Source organism: Tigriopus californicus, chromosome 1, assembly GCF_007210705.1.
Source record: "Tigriopus californicus strain San Diego chromosome 1, Tcal_SD_v2.1, whole genome shotgun sequence".
NCBI classification, from domain to species: Eukaryota; Metazoa; Arthropoda; class Copepoda; order Harpacticoida; family Harpacticidae; genus Tigriopus; species Tigriopus californicus.
In genome coordinates, this window is record NC_081440.1 from 3,571,177 (window position 1) to 3,595,827 (window position 24,651).

Sequence of the window (24,651 nt, forward strand, 5' to 3'; positions counted from 1 at the left end):
ATTGAGTACTTTAAAAATCTATTAGGGAACCTGCTCTCAAGTGTTTCAAAGTCTGCATGAATCTCATTTTTATGGACATCGTTTCTCATTGAAGTGACGTCAAGATGAGCGAGTTTTAAACAAATGGAAATTGCGAGGAAGGAAAGGCTGTTCGAACAATTTTCAGCGTAATTCAGTTCAACAAAAACGATTTTGCACGAGTGACACTCCCATTATCATATATTTGCGACGAAGGCAGTTGCGATTGGTCGAGTCCCCTTTCTGTGCATATAAGTAAACTCTAGTTAATCTGAAAAGCTCATGGTGACAAAGTGGGCATTTTCATTTGAAATAGTTTTTAGGATAATGGACTTAAAAAAAACTCGAGTCGAGGAAAAATGCAGCCGTTGAGGAAGATGAGAAAATGAAATTGAGAGAGAGCAGCTTCAAGAGTCTCAAGGGGAAATTCTCAATTTATTGAGTCCTAACGAGACCGNCGAGGAAAAATGCAGCCGTTGAGGAAGATGAGAAAATGAAGTTGAGAAAGAGCAGCTTCAAAAGTCTCAGGGGGATATTCTCAATTTATTGAGTCCTAACGAGACCGACACAGTAATCCTCCTCAAAGGAGGTACAATCTCAGCGTAAAAAGACCACTTACAAAAAAGTAACCATTAGCAATACGGCATGGAAGAATGTTCATATCATAAATCTGGACGTTATTGAAGGTTGGAAAAGTTTCATCCGGGCTATGTGGTTTAAATATCTTCATGGTGTCCGATCATCGGCCTGTTTCAATTGGGTGGATGGGCTAGTGGCTCTTCTTGGTCGTCCCTTTGGCTCCGTTGGAACTCCAATTTCATCATGAGCGTATCATGATCAACGAGTCTCTTGGGCTTGAAGTAGCTTTCCAACTGGGATTCCTCGCATATTATTTGCTCTCGTGCAAATCTGACAAACTCGAGCATCTCCTCGACGATCAGATCTACTTCACGTTCATCCAAGTCGAGCAAGGCCATAAAGTCCCACAGACCCTCCATTAGACTCTGAAGAAGACGACGGGATTGGCGGGCAATCAGGGTCTGATGACGATTCCGGTCCTGGATCATGATCTGTGGTTCAAAGCAAGGAGTAGAGTGAGCGACAATCCTCGTACCCTTGATTCATGGCTAATCTGAAGGCCCAAACGAGCAAATGGAAGGTCAGTGCACAACGTCGAAAGAGTTGAAAAGTTTGCCAATTTCAAGTTTCCCGCTAAGCCGAGCGGCGTGCGCCATACACCTCATTGTGCAATGATCATTTAAAAGCCAGCAAAGTTATCAACTCTTACTCTTACACTTTCTTTCTCCCTTTCTCTCTCTCTTTTGTCTCTTTTATAACTTTATTCACGCGGAGACCGACCCCGTCGGAAAGCTGGATTTTGCTCGGGGTCTTTGTCTCTGGAGCGAAAGAATCGCGTTTCAATGGCTGCTCTTCTGCCATGGTTGTGAGAAGGAATCTGCTTTTTGGGAGAGAAATCCAACCCACCCACCCACCTACCTACCTACCTGTAAGCTCTTTACATATTTCAAGATGGCCGGAAATGCATCCTTGAGTGTTCTTCGCTGAATGAAGTCTCCAGCCACGCGAGCGAATGTCCGTAACACCTTGAAAGCTTGATCCACAACGAAAATGTTTTCCGAGGAAAATAGGAGCTTCAATGATTGCCAACACAGATGGACGAGGGGCAGTAACTCATCTCTGGAAGTGACAAGTCAAACACATCACACACCATAACGAAACTTCTGAGAGCTAGCTACATATCTAGCTAGCCATTTGAAACATTTGCAATTCTGACACGGACAGACGAAATGTTATATGAATATTACACCTCGACACATTTCCAGAACGCAATGGGATGCGTGCAAGGTCATAAAATGAATATATGACCTTGTCTCGTCGTCAATGCCGCTCAAAAAGGGCCAGCAGTCAATTTGCTGCTAGCTGGAGACTATTTTCATGACCACCCAATGGCTATTTTGGTACTACGATCAAAGCGATCCGTGAATTGGAACTCCATTCCATATTCTCCTCCTCAATGCAGGGTGTGACTCTTCCCCAAGGTAGGTGGTTCCCAATCTGTTTAATGTACGAGATTGAGCCCCCAGTGCACTTCTGAACTAATCGCTAAGTTGCAATTTTCCTCTTCTCAGTCGTCCGTGTTCCATGGAACACGAGGGAGTTCGATCATTATCATTGGTGTATTGCAACAAGACGAGAGAGAGACCCGAATGAATTGGCAATCCGATAATGGAACAAGAATGCTCACTTGTGTGGCTGCAGAAGAATGGCACAACGGTGAACGATTTCCAAGGCCGCGATTTGCCACTCGGGTCGCTTCACCATGGAGATGAAATGCCGGGTGTGATCAACGATCTCCTTTATCAATTCGGTCCGCTCGGTAACCGTTGGCTCGGGCTCCTCTGGCTCCTCGGCCGAGTCGTCGAGTTCATTTTCCTCCGTGACTTGCACTTCTTCAGGAGTCAATTTGTTGTCATGAAATCCCTTGGGAGGGCAGGAACGGCTTTCTTCGTCACATTCTTCGTCGTCCACCTCTTGGCCTTGCTGCAAATCTGAAATCATGTTTTTAAAGAGTAGGAGACCACATGAAGAATCCATTACGGGTCCGTAGGACGGGAAAGTCTTGGTTACTTCGTTACCACCTTTTTGTTCCAAATTGGTACCCTTTTTAGACCCTTTTTCGGAGGGGCGGACAGTTGTCTCGATCAACCTTGAAAGGCTTCCCATTCATTGCAAAATTACATTACCTCTCTTTTTTTGCAAAGTAAGAGTGTGTGTGTGAGTGTCTGTGCGTTCGATATTCTGTGAGGACCCGGTTAAGTGGATTAACTTGCAACCTTGACATTTTCCCACTTTAATTTGACACATACGGAGGGGAGGGGGGGTGTGTGTGTGTGTGTGTGTGTGCTAATTCTTTGTTCCGGTAGACTTGTGGTGGTTTTATGTATTCACTTACCAGACATGAATTTAGTAATAGAGCCTTGTTCATCGGCCAAGGCCATAAAATCGATTTTTTCCTCGTTCTTCAATGGCTCATCACGACTGGCTTCAAAACTTTGAACAAAGACAAGAATGATTCTGAGGATTTTTGTTGTCAGAGATTTGTTCGGATGAAGCCAAGATAAATCGAGTTGGTCCAAAAGACTCCCCAATGCATCTCGTAGTCCGGGATAATTGCCCACGTTTTTCAGACGGAGAACCACTTTTAAAAGAGTGGGGATACCCAACAAAGGCGAACTTCTTTGATTGCCTAACAGATGGGTTTGATTCGGAGATTTGGGTCCATTATTAGAATACATTTGACGCAGGAGGAGGGTTAGATCACGACCCAGGAAATCCACATGGTGAGTCAACAAAGCGGAAATATCGTGGAACTCGCAACCCTACAAAAAAAAGAAGGATGAACGTTTTTAAAAATATTTCAATATTTAAATTGATGAACCATTCGATCGTCACTTTGCATGATAATAAGAAATTAGTTGTGGTTGTGGTCAATTTGGTCCAAAATTCTTGTCATTGATTTATCTAATTATAGCTTCAGATCAGAAGAGGTGGTAAGCACGTTAGCTAAAAGTGTACAGTAGACGACTTACAGTATTAGCTACCTTTTCCTTAGACTAACCAAAGACGAATTCAGAGGGAAATCTTTATAAGAAGCTCTACAAAAAGAAGACATGAAATAGGACAAACATTTTATGTACCTTGAGTACACGGTTGATGTTACAATGTTGCTGTAGTAGAATGGCTATTTAAAGGCTTCTATTTATCGTTTTAGGCGATTAATATGAAACGGCAAGCGAATAGAAGAAGAAATCGTTTAGATATGGTTGCTCGTCAATGTTTTTCAATTTAGATTCCTGATTGGTTGACAGCTTCATTAATGAAATGACTGACATGTTAAGGTTCTAAATTTTTGTAAGTTCTTTAGTTTGGGCTAAGAAAGAATCAAAAAAAAAAATAAGTTTAAATCCAAGTGGCTCGTACAATGGTTGAAAAAAAGTGACTCATCACTGCAAAATTCCAAGCGCTTTTCAGAACAACATTACTTTCTTTCTTAACCTGCAAATGTTTCCAATATTATGACAACATCGTTTACTTGTTAACCTCGCCTTTCACCTATATAAAACTCTTTATTACGAGATCTTTCTCATTGGATCACAGGTTTGTATATAAATTACCAATAAAAAACTACTCAATGATAGAAATCGAGATAAACAAGATGTTTTGGTCCCAATTCTAGTGGTCAACCCCTTCAGTAATAATTGCGAATTGCAACATTACTTTGGCGGTATGTTGACGAGATAAAGTGTCCTAGAAACGCAGGTCCAGATGCATTACCTTTCACAGGCCTAGAGAGCAAATCCAAAGCTTTGTTTAGATGGACTTTTCAAGTAGCATAAGCAAGATTGTTCATCTGAGAGATTAAGAGAGAACCTCACAGGCATTCCAGAATATGACATGTGGAGCTTATACGTAATACGCAGTTGATTATCCAATGTCCTTGACGAAGAAGCAAAGAATGTTTAAGAGTGTGTGTCATAATAGCTTTTCCTCCTTGATAATTAAGACTTGAATTGGTGCAGACAAAATACACTTCGCTGTCTCGCAAATGGCGTCATTAACAACCAATCGCAAGAAAAGACCATTTCAAGGTCTTCGTACACAAGGAACACGTGTCCAACTGGAACCATTGTTTTTCACAACAGATGGTCCAAGGTGGAATTGAGGTGTGGGAGGAAAAATGGGTCATAAAACAAATTTGCTGCCCCATGTGCCTCTTGAAACCCGTGTTGTGAAGTTTCAGAATGGTTTGGACTTTGCATTTCGAAATGAAAAGCTCATATTATCTCAATGAGTATCGCTATTATGACACCTTTGAGGCACCCGTATAAACTGACGCCGAGACTTGAAATCCCAACATTCAAGGACCCATTTCCACTCATGGAGAACAGGTCATTTTTGCACAACTGAGACCTTGACGTAATGAAGGAGTTCATTTTGGCCTTCCCTAAACGCCGATTTCTTAGTGGCTTCCAAATTGTAATATTCTAGAAATGCATATTCGTACAAGTACATTGCACACATATTCTTAAAAGATTACGTAGACACTCGGAAATTGAAGTGAAACAATTGTTCGATGTCAAAGCCCTCTTTCACGCGTTAGTTTTACGCTATGTGTCAAAACTTGGCAACCTTGGGCGGGCTCGTAAATCAAGGTTCAAGTGGATTGTGAGTAATAGACCTGACGAGTCATGTCCCCCAATACTTTACTGACTCAGATCTTCTCGACAGCTTCACTACAAAAATGGACATTTGCTCGTTCGTCAAGGTGTCAATTTTAATGATGAAGCAAATCGGGTCCGATCTATCTCTACTGCGTTTAAATGTTCGCGTTTGAGAGGGAAAATTTGAATAAGGCCTAGGTGGTAAATGTCAGGATTTAAAAGCTTCTGAATTTTCTCTATCCATCAAGATGAACAAGTTTTATTCATGGAACACGTGGTTACATAATAAAGCCGTTCATTGATGCTATTTAGATAGAAATCTTAGCATCTGGTTACACATAAACAATTGCTAAAACTATGGCAATTCAGTCGAGTTGTGATGTAAATGAAACCACAGTAATTGAATGATTTTTCCTTCAAGTCTTCTCTTCTCAATTCCGCCAGACTTCCTTTATTTAAATGACTTTTGGTTAAGACTCAATCAAACGTAGATCAAACTTTTGGCGATGTAAAACCTAACAAAACTTTATTGCCCCAAGATATCCAGGACAGAAAGAAGGATTAACACTTTCAATGGTCCTATTATCTACGAACAAGATTACGATCAAAGTTCCATGTTTGTGAAAACAAGGAAAACGCCAAAGTCTGTCAAAGGGCAGTAATTGTGCCATCAAGTACTTGTTGATTCCTCTTGGGACTTGATGAAGCTACGCAAGAATTGAGGAATTGCTGACTAATGCCGTGAAAATCGTGCTTGCTTCAGAAAAAACGTGCCAAAGTTGAGTTTTGTTTAGTTGGGTTAAAATGAGTTTTTTTTTCTATTGTGAGCAATCTTTTAACGGATAGTAAAATCGATCACTTGGATGGATTAATATCGGCTTTCAGTTTTGAAACGAGTGAATTTGTCCATATATTCAATTCTCAGTCCAAGTATCTCCATCCATATTCCTTGCGTTAGTTAGTAGTAATATCATTTTCCAAATACACCCTTCTAAATTGAGTAAAACATCCTTGGAATAAGCATTTCAGCCAAGCTTTTCCTTAAAAAAGGAGAAACATTGTATACATGGGTCAACGTTTTTCTGACATGGACCCTGACTTTCTTTCAAAGCCAAGGAACCCACGAAATTGATTCTCAAAAAAAGGCCGAGACTTTTCCTGTAATACGAGTTAGGGTGAGGATCTGATTGAATTCCCTCAAAACTTGTTTGTTGAGTAGAAACTGTCAACATCAGCCACAACTTATCATGGTTGCTGATATTTGTGTCTGGGCTATTTCTCCCAAGACAAAAATAGTCTTTCTAGTATATTTTCGTTTTGTATATTGTCGCTCAGAGAACAATTTAAGAACATCACGAAAACTCATTGGAAGCTTCAAGAAAAAGACCACAAATGCCCACCCTACAAAACTGGATATATCCGTCACAATGACCACCCTTGTTAAGCAATGTCAGTTTGCATTTTGACTTTTCATCGAGGGGGGATAAGTGAAATAAGTCGGCATAAATAGCGAGAAAATGAATCGGGTTGGCGCGTAGCACCATTGACTGGTCTTTGATTTTCATTAGAAAATGTACTTTGGAGCTCGACCACCTTCGCCATCTCTGCAAGGAGCAACATAACATATACATTGCTGTGTTAGGCCTAGTTCCCTTTAAAGGAGTTCAAGCCTAACTTCACATTAAATAACATTACTTTGACAATTTGATCCCAGCTTAAAACCCGTCACGTGTTTTTTGGTTTAAAAAAAACCAGTGCATGCGTGTAGAAGAGATTTGCGTTCGCTTCAAACACTCAAGTGCGCATTCTTAGGTGGTCCTTGACGTAAGCAGATCAGGGTGGCCTCGGCAAATTTCTCGCACAAGCTTGTGAAGCCAAGGAACATTTTGGGAGAGACGTTGCGACTATCAACAGGAATAGATTCACCAGCAATTCAAGATAAGAGATTTACAAGTTTTTCTTCACTTCAACTTTTTTCCATATGATATCTGATCCACCGACAAACTTGAGTTGGCGAATCTCACTAAGCCTTCAATAAAGGGCTGAAGTGGGATTTAGGTTAAAATCTGGGTTCAAGCCTGATTTTAACTCTACTGCAAGATCAACACCAAAGCATTCCCTGAGAATATTTAAGGGAAGTCAATTAATATAAGGCTGAACATCCGCCTTGTACAGAGTTAGCATCATGATACTATCTCTGGACTTAAACGTACAATATATCCAACCACATGTTTGAAAAGCTTTGCCAACTTTCAACTGGATAAGCTCATCGAATTTTCCATTATTTTGGAACACCCTTCTTGGACGAGACCTACTGCATAAATTTACCTCCATCAAAAACGAGCGTAGTGTTCAATGGCTTTAACTTAAAGGTCATTTTCAAATCCGTCATCTCAAAAAACTTTTGGAATATTCGAAATCAGAGAGATTGGCTTATAATTACTGGGGAGCAACTTCTCCCCATCCTTAGGAAATTGAAAACTAAGCTGTCATACTGTCATGGCCAAGAAAACTCGAAAGCCTCGTGTTTCTGACTGAGATGTTGATTTCGAAATGGGAATGTACACATCTGAACTAACCTCCCACTCTACAACGCTAGCCGGAAAATTGAAGTCCCCTACAAAGAAAATCTTTGGGCAAACTGACCGGTCCAACTCATTTCCTTTGAATTTGAGAGCTGACAAGAACGAGCTTACTGAACAAGAAGGGGGCCTATAGTAAGTACACTATACGTACTCTAGTATAGTTGTAGCAAAGTTTTCTTAGTACATCGTCACAATAGACAGACTAAGACCTCTGCTTCTCCATTCGACATTTGTACATGACTAATGTGCAAATCATTCCTAACAAATAGGCATACACCCGCATGTGGGAAAATAAGATTATCAGGGCGTACCCTATCACAACGAACTAAATTGAACTATGGTCATTTCTTCGTCGAAGTCAGATTAATGCCATGGAAATGAACGAAACGGTGCCTATCAAGAGCAAGCTAGCTCCTCGAAAACCTTGATCTTTGTGCTATCTTTTTTTGGAAATGAGGCAATACAAGTTCAAATAAGGGCCTCTTAACGGCTGTAATCCTTGCGATGGATGTGCTGTTTCCATCAGCTCTCAAAGAAATATGTAGAATTATAACTTTTTTTCACACTGTCTGAAAAATTGAATTTACCGCCCTCAACTTTCTAATCTTTGGTGCTTCACAAGAGGCTCAAAATGTCAGTTCCCTTTCTCGTCAGAAGACGTTTCTTGTATGTCAAACACAATCAAATAATACATCAAACAAACATATTTTTTCTGTCTAGTATTCCGAGGTAGTAAATTTTGTTTAAGTGCACTTCAAACGTATCAAATAAGGAATCCTTTGTTCAAATGAGCTTGTAAAAATCTTACTAATGGTTCAGAAACAGCTGACACAGACCGAATTTGGATCATAACAATAACCTCCATTCATAGGATGGCGTATTTCCCAATTCGGACCGGTCCTGCGGCCGATGCAAGAAGATATATTACTGTATGTTAAATAAGTCTCTTGTACATGTGTGGATCATAAATAGAAATTTTAAAGGACAACACAAACGCATTTAAAACCATAATAAAGCTTTCTCGTTGTTTTGAGGAGTTCCCATGAGCAAATTATTTGATAACCTCTTGGATTGTTCAACTTGAACAGAGATCTTTCTTGAAATTGGACCAATGATTATCAATCGACGAGTCAATCAATTAAAAAATCATTGTTCCTCAAAACGAAGTTTTTGTTGCAATATCTATATTGGTTTTATCAACTCGTAATATACATTATGTTCTAGCCCAATTTATTTTAGTCTCTAATCATGGGCCTGTCATTGCATTGCACAATAAGCTTTTCTTCGTTCCTGAGGAGGTTTGAAAAAAATAGCCACGATTTCAGCCAAGTGGAACTGAGACGGGAAGACATTCGGAACGCTATTTAATGAGATGCTTTGCATAATTTGGGGCACTTTCGAGCATCCGCAGTTGAAATGACAATGAAGAGACAAAAAACATGATTTTGTCGCATCCACTGTGGAACGATGAGTACCTTTTTGGGAACGAATTTCAAGGCTTTCATTTCATTCTTAAACTGCATTCGACATTTTATCATTTGCATTGGCTACCACCATTTTGAGAAACTTTATTACGTTGGTGTGCTGGGTTAATTAGTTTACAAAAAGAGAAAAAACCAACCTCCTTCCTCAACGAAAAAAATCAGCAGCCATCTTTCTAAGTATTTTAAGTCGTAGCTTAACGAGAAAGTCCCTGGTTATTTTGAGAATGCCTTTAAAGGACCCATTTCGATTTAAAACATCAGATATGAATGTGTACACTCGAATATTATTGGAGTCAAAAATAGCGTCTTTTAAGTCGTTTTCAGGCGCATGCTTCAACAAACTACCTTTCGTAAGAGGTTCAATCCAAGGAAAGCGTTAGATAGTGTATTGTGTCTTCTGTCGTAAAACAAAGTACAACCAGAGAATAGAAAAAGACTTCAAAGAACTTCATGTCGGTTTTCAGTTAAAAGCCCGAGGTTTTCATGGCAAAGCAAATTTCAACGACCAATTTCCCCGATGAAAAAAAAACTAACATAATAGCATCACGCCAACTGATCGTCAATCGTATGTTTGCAAGCACTTCAGAGTTTGTCCAATCTCTCCAATCTCTAAAAAAGTCAGACGTTAACTGCCTTCAGTTATTATCCCTATCGGTCACTTTTTCAAAGAACGTATACGTCAAAAAAAACGGCAAAAAGTTAGAGGCGAACCTTCAGCAAAACTGGAGAAACATTAAGACTCTTCAGCTTTGGAATAGAAACAGAGATGGAGATCGAACGACATAGAACGAGCAAATTTGCCAGACTGGAAAAGAGTCTAGCCTTAAAAACTGGCAGAGTGATAATTGTCCATCTGTTATAGCGCTAGGGTTGCCACAATTGCTGCGCTTGGGCGATCACCTTTGATCAACCAACATGTTTTGCATTTAGCTTTATCCATGATCTACGTTTCCTTTCATCCATAAATTGCTATGTTGGCTAACAGCCTTTACCAAACCAAAGAGACCATCAACAAGATTATTTTATCCTGTCTCTACTAATATATCTATGTTTCCAACATCTTCCCCACCCCGATCCCCATCTCTATGATCAATGCATGCAATGATCTGTAAAATAAAGAGTCCTTTGTAACTCTTTATCCTGCACCTTTCAAAACTCAATAAGAAAACTGAGGCAAAAAGGGTAACCACTCGCTAAAGCGTCTTTTCGGGCATGAGTGGTTCCCCGATCTCTTGTTCATTTTCCTATGTCATCATTGATTTTAGACATTTACAAAGGGATCGAACTAAATGAACACAAAGAAACCCAAGATCAGGGGGCACTGCCAAAGCAAAGCCATTCGTACTACTGTCTATCGTCTGAATAGAAACCTCTTTGGCTTTCAGTGGATTATTGATAGTTTAGGGCAAAACATGTTTTTATTCATATAATGCTCATTTAATATCAAATATGTAATCACTGCCGAAAATGAAAGTAATGTAAGTAATTATGTGGTCCGCATTGTTTCAAAAATTCAAATGTTTGATTAGAAACATCTGAATTGTCAAACCTTAAAGCCATCTCTAGGTGATTATACTTAACGTCGTCACATCTTCATTAATCATGACAAGAGGTCGTGAAGATAACTTATCTGTTTTTTTTTGTAGGCTTCCTTACTGCTACAAGGAAAAGATTTCCCAATTGCCAACAGTTCAAGACAAATATCTAATTCATTTTGTTGAGCCTTATATTCATATACGCGTACATATATGATTGATCGACCAACGATTCTGTCTAGTCCTTGCATGTGAGGTTGATCAGGTATTTTCGTCAAAAACTTGTCCAAGTCTGACTTGAATGATGCTACTGGATCATTAAGGCCTACTGTACGTATTTCTTACGAATATTAGAGGGCAGCAAATTGAACGATGAAGGAGCCCGAGAAAGAAGAGATGTGGACTTCATAGTTTCTACTAGCCTGGATTCTCGAGGGCTTGAAGGTGCTCTCAAAACCCACATTAAGCCTTTGTTTTAGGTTATGACGAAGTTTGAATATATTTTTGGGCAAACTAACATAAAATCCCTGATTAGGAGGAAAACTTGTAGGATTTTCGTCATTTTAGGAAGACACTTTTCAAAACATGAATTTTAGATATATCTTTGTTCTTTTTTCATGCAAATCAATAATAGTTATTGGGTTTCACAAATTTCTGCCATCTAAAACCACAAAAAACATCTGAATTAGGCAACAAATCATATTATTCTTTTAAGCTTATCTCATTTCAACGTTTTCATAATTTATTTTGGCCGAGAAATCATGATTTTTTTGGTAACCCCTAGTCACAACTACTTAAGTGCATCATATGGGAAATACACATCCAACCTGTTTTTAAAAAGTTTTATTTGTTTTTGCTAAAATCAACTCCCCTCCCAAATTTTTTTCGACTCTATTCGTCAGTAATACACTTGATCAAGCTCATGAAATTGAGCCTACTTGGCCTATCGCCTTCATAAAAGCCCTCTAAATAGGCCAAACTCAAAAGAAACGTAGATGAAATGATCAATCACGTCTTTTAGACAAGCTTATGAATCCTCATCAGCGGTTAGGTATAAAATGCAGTTTTGCTCAAATCTAAACCTTGAACTTTAGCTGGCCATCTACGTAGACAAGGTCTGGGCAATTTTCAAGCAGGATCTTTCTTTCCTTTATACTGGTAAAAATTGTGTGTATTCAAGTACTGCTCAAAAGCTAGTGTTTCCGATCTCAAAAATAAGCTCAAAATGGTGCAACTCAAATGTTTTCCCATTCCAACAGCTTTCAAGAAAATGTACTATAGAGGGTAAAAGGTCGAATTCGGAAATGGTTGTAGAAGCTCTTTCTTTGAATTGTCATGGTAGTTCAAGTTCTTTCAGCCTTGATATTTGAACAAATGCCCAACCTCCGACGTTTCAGATGGAATGCAATAAAAACTTACCGGCTTTGAAGTTGGCCACCTCGATGAAGTATCTATATTTGAATGCTTTAGCCTTTAGGTGCTTAACACTGACATTGATTTCAAACGTTATTATTTTGAACCAAAAACCCATCTAGGTTTTAATGCACAATTTTGCCAACTTTGTTTGACGTTAATCAGTCTCTAAGAGATTTTAAGGATAATACATTTCTTTGATTTGGATTTGAATAAGTAAGGCTTTTATTAGAGGTAAATCAGTCTGAGTACCGATATTGTTCAGGCGAATCTCATATTCGAAAAGGAACTTTACTTGAACGGTTATCTTTCGTACATCAAATCATACCCTTCAATGCCTATTTTTGTGCTAGACCCAACCATTTGAGAGTCGAATGCCGTAAGGAGTAAACATTTTTCAGGCATTCGCTTGCCCTCCGGATTTCGCAAAATTGACCTTGATTTAAGCTTGCTGTGACTTTACACTGAATACACTGTAAATTGTGTATACATACAGAATAAAAAACGGGAGTAGAATCAATCCCATTCCTGTTCTTATTTCAGAGGATACACAAGTTGTCCTTTTGTACAAAACTGAGTATTTCCATTTTCTCTCATGATTCGCACGAACGCTACATAACACACCAAACTTTTACTTGGATTTCGTGCCTTACCTAAAGGTGTCTAAACGTTGCCATTCTCTCAGTTCCATCGCTGGGACTAATATTTGTTAACACCTTTCATTATTCTTGCTCTTTTGCCAATATCAATCTAACCCAAAAGTACCCATAATGTATTTGAGTTGCATATACTGTAAGTACATACCGATATAGTAGCTTTGGCATTCAACGAGCTATATCTTTCAAACTGTCTCACAACTCGTACCAACTCTACCCAAGAGCTTTGCTGAAAATTTGTCTCAAAACATGTTCCAAACACGCCCCTTTGAGATTGCAATACTCAGTTGTTGTCTAAAACTTGTCCAGTGTCACGTTTTCCATGTTGCCTCTTCAATTTGCAAGTTGTACAGACCCATGAATGCAAGCTTGTTTCCTGCCGTCAGTTTAAATGTCGTACGTCCTTGTTATCATTGCCAATTTAAGATGAACAGTTTTAGGCCCATTGGCCTTGATTAGGCCAATCTTGAAGTCCACTCACTCACCTTTGCAAGATCACGGAGAGCAAAATACAACACTTGGCCTTCATGGTTTCGAGAGGCGTCGCAGGATGACAACATTTTGACCAACAATTGACCCGTGTAATTGAATTTCAGCCCGGTCCAATCGAATCTGCAAAGGCCACATGAGAGAAAAAAAACGAGAATAGTAGTAAGCCGCGAAGCCCAGACTGTTCAATGTGCATGATGTTCTCGCCAAGCTAAACGTGATAAATTGTGCCCGGTCGTGTGGTCAGGGATCAAGCTGAGCTTGGCTTCGGGAGATACAACCACAAAGTACACGTACGACTTTCCTTTGGAACACTTACTTTTGGGCCACCAGAGCCAATGAGCCGATGGTCTCAAAGACCAAACATCGGAGAGGCCAATCCATTTTTGTGACCTTCAAGTCATTGGTTTCCATGGACGACGCCGAGTCCAAGCCATTGGTTCGAATGGGGGCTATCCATTTATGGGCGGAGGCCTCGGCATCTCCATACCCGCTCAAATCCAATCTGAGGAAGCAACTTAGCAGAAGCTCGAACATTTCACCCATGTCCGATTGGGTAGGCGCGTCTCGAAATGAAGATTCATGATTGACGAGTAAAACTAGAAATAGAAAAAAAATAAAAAAAAAGATCAATTGCCGAACCCTGCCACTCCCGAGGAGATTGATAGTTTCGTCAACCATGACTGAGCAGATTTTGCTTCATCTTCTTCACTCGCTTTTGTGTCGGATCGCTTCTCGTCGACAAGAGGGATTACATACAAATGAATACAGGGTTGTCTGAGACTATCTGGGAGGTTGGAAATGAGGCGGGGCGGTGGTAAACACTAGACATATAATTTTATATCAGGTCAAAAAGGGTGAATGCAAAGCACATAATTGCAATTTGTGATTAAGTGAATATATAAAGTGCAAGAAAACTTGCAGGCACGTTTAAATTTCCTCTTATTTCTTTGTACATGTGACAGAAAGGCCCGCGTGTCAAAGATGCCTAAGAGGGGCTGAAAAGTTATTGAATTGAGTTGCAGTCACATTGGGTGTTTGATGAATTAGATTGATACGTATTTAGAACGGTGGTGGATGGTGGTTCCATGGGCCAAAGTCCATCATATCATCCCCTAGGAATCAGAGGTGACAATTACAACCTGGAGCTTCATGGTAAGCTTTTACTTACTCCTCACAAACGAATTTCGCAACCACTTAGAATTAACAATGCCAATTTATAGTTCAATCAACAATCTCATACATATTTTTGCGGGGCCAAGAACATGGATCCTCTTTAATTTGCTTGGTTATTGACTATGGGTTTAGGGCCAGTTTTAATGATAAGATTTTGGATGTTTCTTATTGGCAAATCCAGAAATATTTATCAATGTTCATATTCAACCAACAAATAGTCACTTGTCGTTTTGCATCAGAACCAAGTCATCATTTTCGACCACGCCCAACATCTCTGATTCGTTTACATACAAAAAGTAGTAAGTACAAAAAGCACATAAAGTGTAACCGTGTTCGCGTCAAAACGTGAGGTCAACCCTGTATATTGTATTATCTATTGACGACTTGGAACTGCCCTTAAGCTGCCATAGTGTACGAAGTTCTCGGATCCACGGGACGAATTAGCATTTCCAAAGAGACGGATCTGTTTGCAAATGGGACGTGAGGAAATTGCCATAGGTGTTATGGAGCACTCCAACATCCGTCATCAAAAAAAACTTCCGTAGGGAGGGCGAAAACTTGGGAGACCGATGAAATGAAAGCGCCTTTGTATTTTCCAAAACGATCCCCAACTTTCGAGACGAGAAAGTTTTTATCACACTCTTCATTCAGCGTTTTCCAAGTAACCTCAGCACATCCAACAACGATGCGAACGACGAAAACGACAAAGACGACATTCTCGCCAATTGCATCAAAAACCTTTCAAACCCTTCTAAATTGCAACACCAATAGCAAATAAGCTGAAAGAGATTTCAAGTTTTCCTGTGCACTTTTACATTCGCCGTTCATCGGGAGCGAACTGTGCCTCGTAAATTATAGGGCTTAACTGGGAATTCAGATCAGAATACAGGTTTCAAAGAACGCCATTTTCATTTTGAACATTCATGTATCAATAATAACTTTCAACCCAAGTCGAAGATTGCCTGAGGGTCTCTGTTTGGCTCAAAATCAACTTATGAAACCCGCCTGAGTGAAACATTGAAGGGAAGTAAAAAAATATTTTTGCTAATGGTCAGCCGAGAATTGTTTCTAGACATCATGAAGTAGTTCAAAAATGTGAGTAATGTATTCTAACCGCTTGTGTATGTTCGAACTAGAAAGTACACCTCGACCAACAGGTGTACAACATTCACATTGCACGGTCCGCAATTTGATCCCTGAACATCAGGACGAAAACCTTTTTCGACACTACAAAAAAGGTTGGTAACTTTTTGACTTTTCCATAACTAAAAAGATCGAAGAAAAGGTTGAAATTTCTCAGGCACACGGCCAAACCTAACCTCTGAATCTCGTTGTGAAGTTTGAAAGCCATATTTAAATCGAACCTCTTTTTCAAATATTCAGTATGTATATTATTGGTTATGATGAGTTTTCGAACTCGAACATTTTGTGCCATTTCCTTGTAGCTGTTACTGTACCACGGTCTCTAATAGCTTGAGAATAGATTCAACCACGTGCCTGGACATGAGGCTGATACTTTTTTGTAGTGTAACCTTGACAATTTGCATGGAATCACCCAGACAAAGATCCTTCAATCTCAATTTAAAAGTAGAATACATGCTCAAACCAACCCAATGAGGATTCAACCCTCAGCAAGGCGAATACATAGAAGAACAAGTTATTCGAATCTGGCTTCTATTCCATTCAAATTTGTTTAGTTCTATTGGGTCATACAGCCTAGCAATGTGAACTTATTGAGCTTGCCCATCGCTTGCTCGAAACTAATGTGAGCCTTTATTCACTAGTCTCCTCGTTGTCAAATTTGTAAAATTTCATGTCCACATCCTCAGAATTTAAACTCATTGAGCGAGGAGCAACGTACTTGCAAATATATTTCTAAGCAACGTGATGCGTCCATTGCAAGCCTATAATTGTAATTCAGCGCGAATTTTCAAAATTTTCCTTAAAATTGTTTCGGAGTGCCGCTAAAGTCCAATTCGGAGATCAGGGAAAACGTGGTCAGAGCTGTTAGAGCTTCTGAGCGTTTGTTGTGGCCACTGATCAGTGGTTTTCGCACGTCTCTTGCCTAAAGAAAATGGCCAAACGGAAGTGTTTTTATCGCATTAGCTGGGCAATCGACTTTTCTCTTATAAATTGCCAAAGTTCCTTAATCTGTAGTTGCAACTTCCCAACAACCAGATATTCAGCCACTCTTTGATGAAACATTGGAGCAACGACAAGGACCTCTAGAACCAGGACTGAGTGGAAGGCTTTCACGGACTGTAACAATGTGCTGCTGATATTAGGCATAGCTCATGAAATGATAACAGACCTACAGTGTGTATGAATAGAAAAATTGCAACCCTGTAGGATTTGAAGACCTACACCAAAAGGGGTTCCTAACGACCTTTCTTCGACGATTTGGGACACTCTCCACGGCACAAATCCTGACGTTAATTTCCTCTTCAAAATGCGAAGAAAGTTTGGCCTCCATTTCTGGGAACATGCGATCGAGTATGAATTAGATATTCAGTACCAGGTCCAAGTCTTTATCAGGCCAGGTCTCGATAGTCAAATAGCTAATTTGTCATTAAAAAAGCAAGGCAGGATATGTACTAGTTATCCACGTATCTACGTACCTTGTAAAACTTGGTTGAGGAGAAGAACCAATTCGCGTTGACGATTCGCCCAAGCTTGGTCCTTTGAGGTTGGTTTCGAACCATTTAGGATCTCCAGAATGGAGCGAATCAAGTCCCTGAAGTGAGCATGCTCGATCAGACTGGAAAGCACGGCCAAAAACCGCTCAACCAATTCTTCTGTCCTAAGATAGACGAAGTATTTCTTGGGTCGAGCCGGGTTTTTCAGTTGGAGTTCCGGTTGGAACAGATAATCTAGATCCAAGTCATCCTCAAAGTAGAACTCTGAAATGTGTGGCGTGGATTCCAACTGGATCACTTTTAGCAGACCATTGAGCAATTGGTCCAAGTAGGTTTGCGAGAGGAACAAATAACTGCAAGCAAGAAGAAAAGGACCATTCATTCGACGAAGAATTTCTGCGCAATGCAGTTTAGATGTACTCACAACAGAGACAATTAGATCAATAATGACTGCCCCATTGAACATTAAATGACGACTAACTAAATTGAGTTAGACTTTTAAAAAAAAGTAAGTGGTTCTGTGTTGCTCCTACCTCTCGTGCTTGGTGAAACTCAGAAGCACAAACTGACTTTCCATTTTCATCAGTTTCCGCCCAAGTTCCACGGTTTCAAACAACCCGGGCTTTCTCTCAAGGTCTATGCTCAACTCAAAGATCTCTTGTTGGCATTCTTGGACCAATTTAGCCTTGTCAATGCCAGGATTATCGTTCAACACACTTCTCAGAAGGTCCTGGCTCTTCAAATGGATCTTGCTCTCACCATGAAGGTTCACGGAAAGACTGGCCAAGAGTTGAACTTCGACATAAATCAGATTGTTCAAGGTGTCATGGCACAAATCGTGAAGGGACAGGACGGCGTGGAACATCTCTTCACGAAGAGTCAAGCTTGACAACTCGATTAAGGAGTGCGACAGGCCGAGCAAGACCTGCAACTGCATCAGCATATGGTCTTTGGCCTTGTTCAACCACTCCACATTGACAGCCGTTGAATTTCTTACTTGTTCGTCTCCCAACAAACAAGTCACATATTGGGTCCAGGTTCTCAAGGCCATGGCCTTGACCTTGAGGCTGCGTCGAAAGTCCGGATCTTTGATGATTTTGATTAAGGCCGTAGAAATGCCCGGCAAAAGTCCCTCAAAGGTCCGGCAAAAGTGGTCTTTGACCTTCATCTCATGGGGAACTAAGCCCTCCAGCATGGCCAAGGTGACCAGATTCAACTTTTTTAAGGCTACTTCCTTCTGAACCCAATTCAAGGCCAGGAAAGCCAGATGACTTAATGTAAGCTTCATGTCTTGGCTGAAGAATGCCACGAGAATTTCGTCCTTGGAAACGCATTTCACCAAAGTTCGAATGCATTTTAAGCCCGCGATCCTCAAATCCTCAGAAATTGGCTTGTCGACGTTTGAAAGACCACCGTCCTTGACAGACAACCCACTCAATATCGTCAAAATATGGGTGGTGACATCTTTGAGAATGAAGAACGAGCTCACACGTACGTCTTCGCGGGAGAAGTAATTACTTATGAAATCGATGACAGCAATCGAAAAGTTTTCATTCAGGTGTGGCCTTTTCAAGTACACTTGCAATGGGAACAGAATGTACTCTTGGAGCTGTTCCAGTTCTTGGGATGAGCTTTCATTGCACATCTCTGCCAATTTCTGAAGCAATGGGAGATTAGGCTCTTGCGCCAATGAGGCACAAACAGGTCGAAATCGGTGGAAACACTGATTCATCTGAAACAAATCGGTTAAAAATAGCGGTCAATCATAATCATTGGAAAAGAGTCGAATTGCGATTCATTTTGAGCTTTATTTGGCGTCATCTGCCAAGTCGCCTTGACTAAAATACTTTGATACGATACAAATAATGAGAGTCAGCGGCGATATTTCCTCCAAACCACGATTTTCGTTGGCCAATTTGTGTCGCTCTTGACTGGCTGAGATGGCGATGGTTCGAATGGCACTTCCAATGTCAGGATGAAGAGGTTTCTCAAGATTGGCCAAAAGTGAATACACCCAAAGTGCCATTTCGGGCCGGAGCCCACCCAAAAGCTCGCACCAAGAGGCCACGTACTCAATCACAGCGGTGAGGATTCTCGGTTTGAGATAGAAGAACACAGTGGTCAAGGGTGATTGACCACTGACGATGGTTTGTTGAGGTTGCTCTAGGGGATCCTCTTCAATTTCGGACTCGCCGTCGGCAATTTTAGCTTGGACCAATTCAGACCAGAATGCACTTCCAAAGCAAAATAGAGCCCATCCTAAAAGCAATGAAATAATCTACCAACTTGATTGAAAACTCCACTGACGATAATTGTCATTTTGTCCCACGAAAATACGATTCAGCTCAATGCTAAATTGGATTTTGATGACATACTTGCCTTCTGTGAGGCTTCCTGGCTCTCGTAAAGAGGAATAGAGTACAAGTTCCATTTGCAAATATTTTACAGGGGAAATCTGCTCTTCCGGGCGTCCTTTTTGAATAAAGGAAAAGTACCTCAAGCTGAAATACTTTTGGTAGTTCAATTCAAAAGAAAGGGGCGCTTTCAACGAAATTTGAAAAAAATAACAAGATTTAAAACATTCGCAATTACATCAATCCAAAGGCGACTTTTTTGGTCATTGTCAGTAATCCCAAAGGCTTTGTATAGCAGATATTTTCCGAAAAAAGGGTTCATCAGTAGATGCAGAGACTGAACATTACATATGACTGCACTGTTCCAGTGAAGGAAATTGAAACATCTATATCAATATCATTTTGACCTTTTTCCGCTTTCAACAAATGTAACATTTTTTTGCCAACCTTTCTCGTCTGAATTGCTGGGGAGATTTATTTTTTCCGGGTGAAGATCAAGGGGTTGGGTGCGAAGCCAAGCAAAGTGTCGAGACACCTTTGTCCGGATGTCTGAGAAATCGGCCACTTGCTTCCTTTGCCAATCCGAGTTGGGTAGATATTTCGGGGGCAAATCGGTTTTTCTTCGACTCACAAATTGTGGCTGCATGGCTTGACCAGACTTTGTTCGCAATTCCTCGATGTTTGAAGCTACGGAGAAGGGAAAAGGGATCATACAAATATTAATCTAAGAATATGAAAATTAGAGCTGATTAAAATCCAACAAATTAGATGCAATGAATAGACAGCATCAGATTACAGGTAATATATATTGAGTAAATATTGAGAAAGGGCACAAATACTTACTCAAAAGGACCCTTTATTGTACTGAATGATTTTAGGCAAGCATGTGTCTAACCTCGGGATTACCAGGCCATCAAGCCACAACAAAAGGGTGAACTATGCCAGGGTGCTAAATACACCTTTTCTACCTCGTATGCTTCGAATCCTGGGCATCATTTTCGATTGTGAGGGGGGTTTAGCGGGCTTTCTCACCACTCCTGGAAATGCAGTCCCTAGCAATTCAAGACGTTTTATCAACTTTATATTCATACAATATCTGATCCATCAGCGAATGAGACTTGGCAGAGCTGGCTAGCCCTTGAATAAAAGGTTGATCAGGATTTTTTGTCAAAAACTTGTCCAAGTCTGACTTAAAGCTAGCTACAGGATCACACGCCTAAATATTTCCTACGAATATTTGAGGGGAGCAAATTGAACAAGGATTTGAGCTGCTGCAAAGGCATTAATGGGAAAAGTCATGATTATTACATCAACTAAGCTGACACAGGTTTAGACATTCCAGTGGAGGGGAAATGAATAAATATCAGTTCTAGATCAAGATGACATTATGGTCATCTGCTGTTGCTGGAAAGTAAAAGAAAGCAAATATTTCCTGAAATTGTTGTTTGAAGGCAGAAAAGACCTCTCTAGAGGCAAGTGGGGTGACAAGTAAGGCTATAAAATGGAGTAATCAACCCCTGGGGGGTTAAATAAGATTGAACGAGTACAAAGGAGTTTCACAAGATCTATCGAAGGATGTCGAAATTAACTTACTGGAAACGCCTTGAATCATTGGGATTATACAGTATTCAGCGTAGGTATGAACGTTAGCTAATCCTCTATGTTTATAAATGTTTCCATTCTCTGTGTGTCCTAATCCAGGGATAAAACAAAGGGTTAGCGAGAGTAGGGATAAAAATTATCGAAGGGCTTGAAAGCCTCTTTTGTTTTAAATCAGACACCAGATTTGCATAACTTTCTACCGTGCTCTCTTCGACGATTCTATACATTACATGACCCACTTTTAAATTTTAAACGTGACTTAGATCACTCTTTGTTTACGATCCTAGATCAGCCATACTTACATCCAAGAGTGCTCAGAGCGGCTAATTGAAACAATTTATATGACCAAATATTTTATAAATTATGAGGCACCATGACCTAAAGGGAATTTAATTCCTTTGTATCGGTTACAAATCCAAGAACCAAAGAAAGGAAAAACAATTGATCAGAAATAAAAATTGAGCAAAGAAAAGGCTGAATTGCACAAATTTTGTGGAGCAAAGCGAGTAATATCTAAAGCAATTAATTTTTCTTGGCCCTTTATAGAAAACCACGGTAAATAATAAATGAAAAAAAGCAATTTGTGAGAGAAAACAATGAGAATTTGAAGACATGTCAAATTAAGTGTAATGCAAACATATCGGGAAAATAAGTTACTTGCATGTTTTGAGCAACCCTAGGGATCGTTTGTTTTGCTTTACGACTTGAGAAACCTTCTTTTTGTGTTGGCTTTGATTGGGTCGGATGAAATAATCGACATTGGAAGGGACAATAAAATGGAATCTCCCAAGAGGCCCCTTTCCATCCGCCTTTCCATTGAGCTCTTCACCCAATCAGAACTGATTTGAAAGGTACATCTTTGGCTGGCTTATCGGACTTGTTAACTTATCTCCATTCTTTATAAACGGGCCACGAGCTCATTTGGAAGTGAACTGAACTGGTCTAGTAGGGTCCTCCACAAACTGGTATGGTGGAGCATCAAATTGACAGGATACGAAAAAAATCGAATATTCGAGTCAGGTTAGTTCTAAAGGATTGTACTCGTCCGTAGGAGCCACTTGATTGTTTCAAGGTCTCTTCATTCCTAAAACGGAACTGAGTGACCGACCAGTATCCCACAGAAGACTTATTTCGACCAAATATTGGACAACCTTTGACGGCATAATTAAGTTTGGAGTTGGAATTCAATTCTAGAGCTCATGAGTGTGCACTGGGTTTCCAACTGTTTGTCTATCGTGCACATTGCCAACCCAACCACAACCATTTGGACAATAAATCCCTTTTGGGTCTCTTGGAGGTTCCAAAATTCCAGCATAATTTGGAGCCTTGCAAGAAAGGCCGGATAATTCATGGTTGTTCGGCTTGGATAATGGCCTCCTTTTCGTGGCCTTGTTATGGTGCCATTTGGCCTTATTGAAATGATGAATGCGACCGAAATGTGAAATGTGATTCACATTAGACGAAGGGTTTTCTAATTGACAACGCTGAACTTCTCATTTGAGTTGTAAAGCTGAAAGTATTATGCAAACTTTCCGTCGATATTTAAGAGCACTTTATAACCATTTTGATGCACTTCGGGAAAATTTACTCCTACTATCAGGAAAACGAATATCCAAACCCTTTGCATCGGCCTCAATTGTACGTGTTCCTCTTTCAAGAGCAATAGTGTACTATGTCAGGATTCCATTAATGGGGTTCTTATTTTTTAATGGTACTGTAGCTAGGTTATCTCCGTATTTATAGATATTATTTTTGACAAAAAGGTGCGAAAGGAATGATTTATGACTGTTGAATGTCGCGCTCAGATTTTTCTGGCCAAGATTGTCTGTAGGCTATAGGCCAAGTATAAAGTAGTTTCTAAAAAGTAAAGTAATTTAAAAATCACCTTAATGGTCCCAGAATATTTGCAGGTACTTTTGCCAGAAGTGAAAGCTCGCTATTAGGTACAATTTTCGCGAATTGATTAATCGAATGACTCGACATTTTTTCATTTCGTTCTGAATGTGAACTTCAGACTTTTTTAAACATCGAATTTATACATTATTCCGACTCATTCTCTATTCATTGTTTGAAAAAAAAAAGTCTGGACTCGAGTCCGGCAGAGGATTCGAATCTCTTCCTACAGTCAGTTTTAGCAAAAAGACGCGTCTTGCGAAATTCTAGGAAAAATGACAAATTTTTCTTTACGAGTCCGGAATCGAGTCCTTTCTAATAGACTCGAGTCCGGCCAATTTCTCCAAAATCCAGTAAAAGACTCTAGTGCACTCGGATTCCAGTCTGGACTTGCCCCAGCGCTAGTGCGTTTCTTCAATTATACAGGGGGAATGGCTGAAAGTGAAAAAATGGCGAAATAAACCACCTATAGCTGGTTGAAGGCCAAACAAATTGTTGAAGGACACTGGAGCATTCCATGATTTCGAAAGTCTCTGACCATCCTATGTTCTATGGATTGGACAGCTGTATATCAGTCAACACATTTGGGTCTCACAAATATATTGGTCACTCGTCCTCTGTTCATCATTATTTATATCCACATTACAGACCCATAGTTAGGAAGGGGCTACAACAGTTTTACACTTTTCCCATTGGTTTGCACTTTTTTACTTTTATTTTGCACATTTTTCCCACCTTGGGTCTAAAAATGATTGCTTTGAACACAAAAAAATTATGCCTTTTTGTGCAAATTTTGAACTTACTTGACGTCAAAAAGCAAAAACCTGAATTTTGAACGACTACAGTCAATTCATTTTATATTGGGTTATAGAGTGGGCTAACAAGGAGCCTTTAATTTGACTCAGCTATTAGATAGAGCTGAAAATTGAAATACGTAATCGAAGCGACCTGGGGTTCGTCTTCTTAGCAAGAAAACGCCATGCGTTGACTAGCTTTCAAGCCTGAATTCGAGAATCCCCGTCCAAATGGTAATAGTTCATGTCCATACCTACGACCACATGAGGTAACTTCTTGGCCTCCTTCTGCGCCCTTCGCAAGAATTGGATCCCATCCATGGCTTCTACATTGACATCCGTGTCAGACAAGGACGAGTCCGCATCATCACTCGAATCACCTTCTAAAGGCCCTAATGCCCGTTGCATGAAGTCATCCTCCAATTGACCCGCTTCGTGGGTGAAGGCCATTGCAAATTTTAACGAGATCGGCAGTTCGTCCTCTTTTTGATCGAGCTCTTCTGGCAGCTGAAGCGAAGATCTGAGATTGTAAACAAAAGAGGTTGAGAGACTTTGATGTTAATAAAAAAAGGTTCTAACGGAGGGTCTGTCACTCAACCATAGATGCACTCAACCACTCCAAATTCCAGTGGTCTATGACTCAACCAAGATTTGAACTGTGAAATGTAGATTGGGAACGTCAGTAGAAAAAAGTTTCGATTATAAATTATCTTTTTTGATGTCTCGGGAGGTGATGTAAATTTGTTCATAAACTCTGCATAACAGAGACAGAC

General features: G+C 40.0%; 2 protein-coding genes across 2 annotated transcripts; both read right to left on the reverse strand.

Moving 5' to 3' along the window:
- Positions 1-542: 542 nt before the first annotated feature.
- Positions 543-18,967, reverse strand: LOC131881614 (TELO2-interacting protein 1 homolog). Its single transcript, XM_059228530.1, has 8 exons — positions 17,769-18,967; positions 17,218-17,588; positions 13,743-14,022; positions 13,420-13,546; positions 2,993-3,419; positions 2,285-2,588; positions 1,524-1,716; positions 543-1,088 (listed from the first exon to the last, which is right to left on the reverse strand). Exons 1-8 carry the CDS (start codon positions 18,965-18,967, stop codon positions 771-773), a joined length of 3,219 nt encoding a protein of 1,072 aa, XP_059084513.1. The 3' UTR covers positions 543-770.
- LOC131881623 (gem-associated protein 2-like) lies at positions 18,967-24,410 on the reverse strand. The gene is made up of 3 exons (XM_059228542.1): positions 24,133-24,410; positions 20,037-20,276; positions 18,967-19,494 (listed from the first exon to the last, which is right to left on the reverse strand). Exons 1-3 carry the CDS (start codon positions 24,326-24,328, stop codon positions 19,043-19,045), a joined length of 888 nt encoding a protein of 295 aa, XP_059084525.1. The 5' UTR covers positions 24,329-24,410; the 3' UTR covers positions 18,967-19,042.
- Positions 24,411-24,651: the final 241 nt, after the last annotated feature.

Excerpts from the sequence above, each read along its gene's own strand:
- LOC131881614 (XM_059228530.1), bottom strand. The coding sequence starts at position 18,967 with ATGAATCAGTGTTTCCACCGATTTCGACCTGTTTGTGCCTCATTGGCG. Across the intron at positions 14,023-17,217 it reads CCTCAACCAAGTTTTACAAG|TTTTACTCGTCAATCATGAA; the intron begins GTACGTAGATAC and ends TTCTATTTCTAG. Across the intron at positions 3,420-13,419 it reads CTCTCCGTGATCTTGCAAAG|GGTTGCGAGTTCCACGATAT; the intron begins GTGAGTGAGTGG and ends TTTTTTTTGTAG.
- LOC131881623 (XM_059228542.1), bottom strand. The coding sequence starts at position 24,328 with ATGGCCTTCACCCACGAAGCGGGTCAATTGGAGGATGACTTCATGCAA. Across the intron at positions 20,277-24,132 it reads GTTACCTCATGTGGTCGTAG|CTTCAAACATCGAGGAATTG; the intron begins GTATGGACATGA and ends CCTTCTCCGTAG. Across the intron at positions 19,495-20,036 it reads CAGCAATTCAGACGAGAAAG|GATGGGCTCTATTTTGCTTT; the intron begins GTTGGCAAAAAA and ends CATTGCTTTTAG.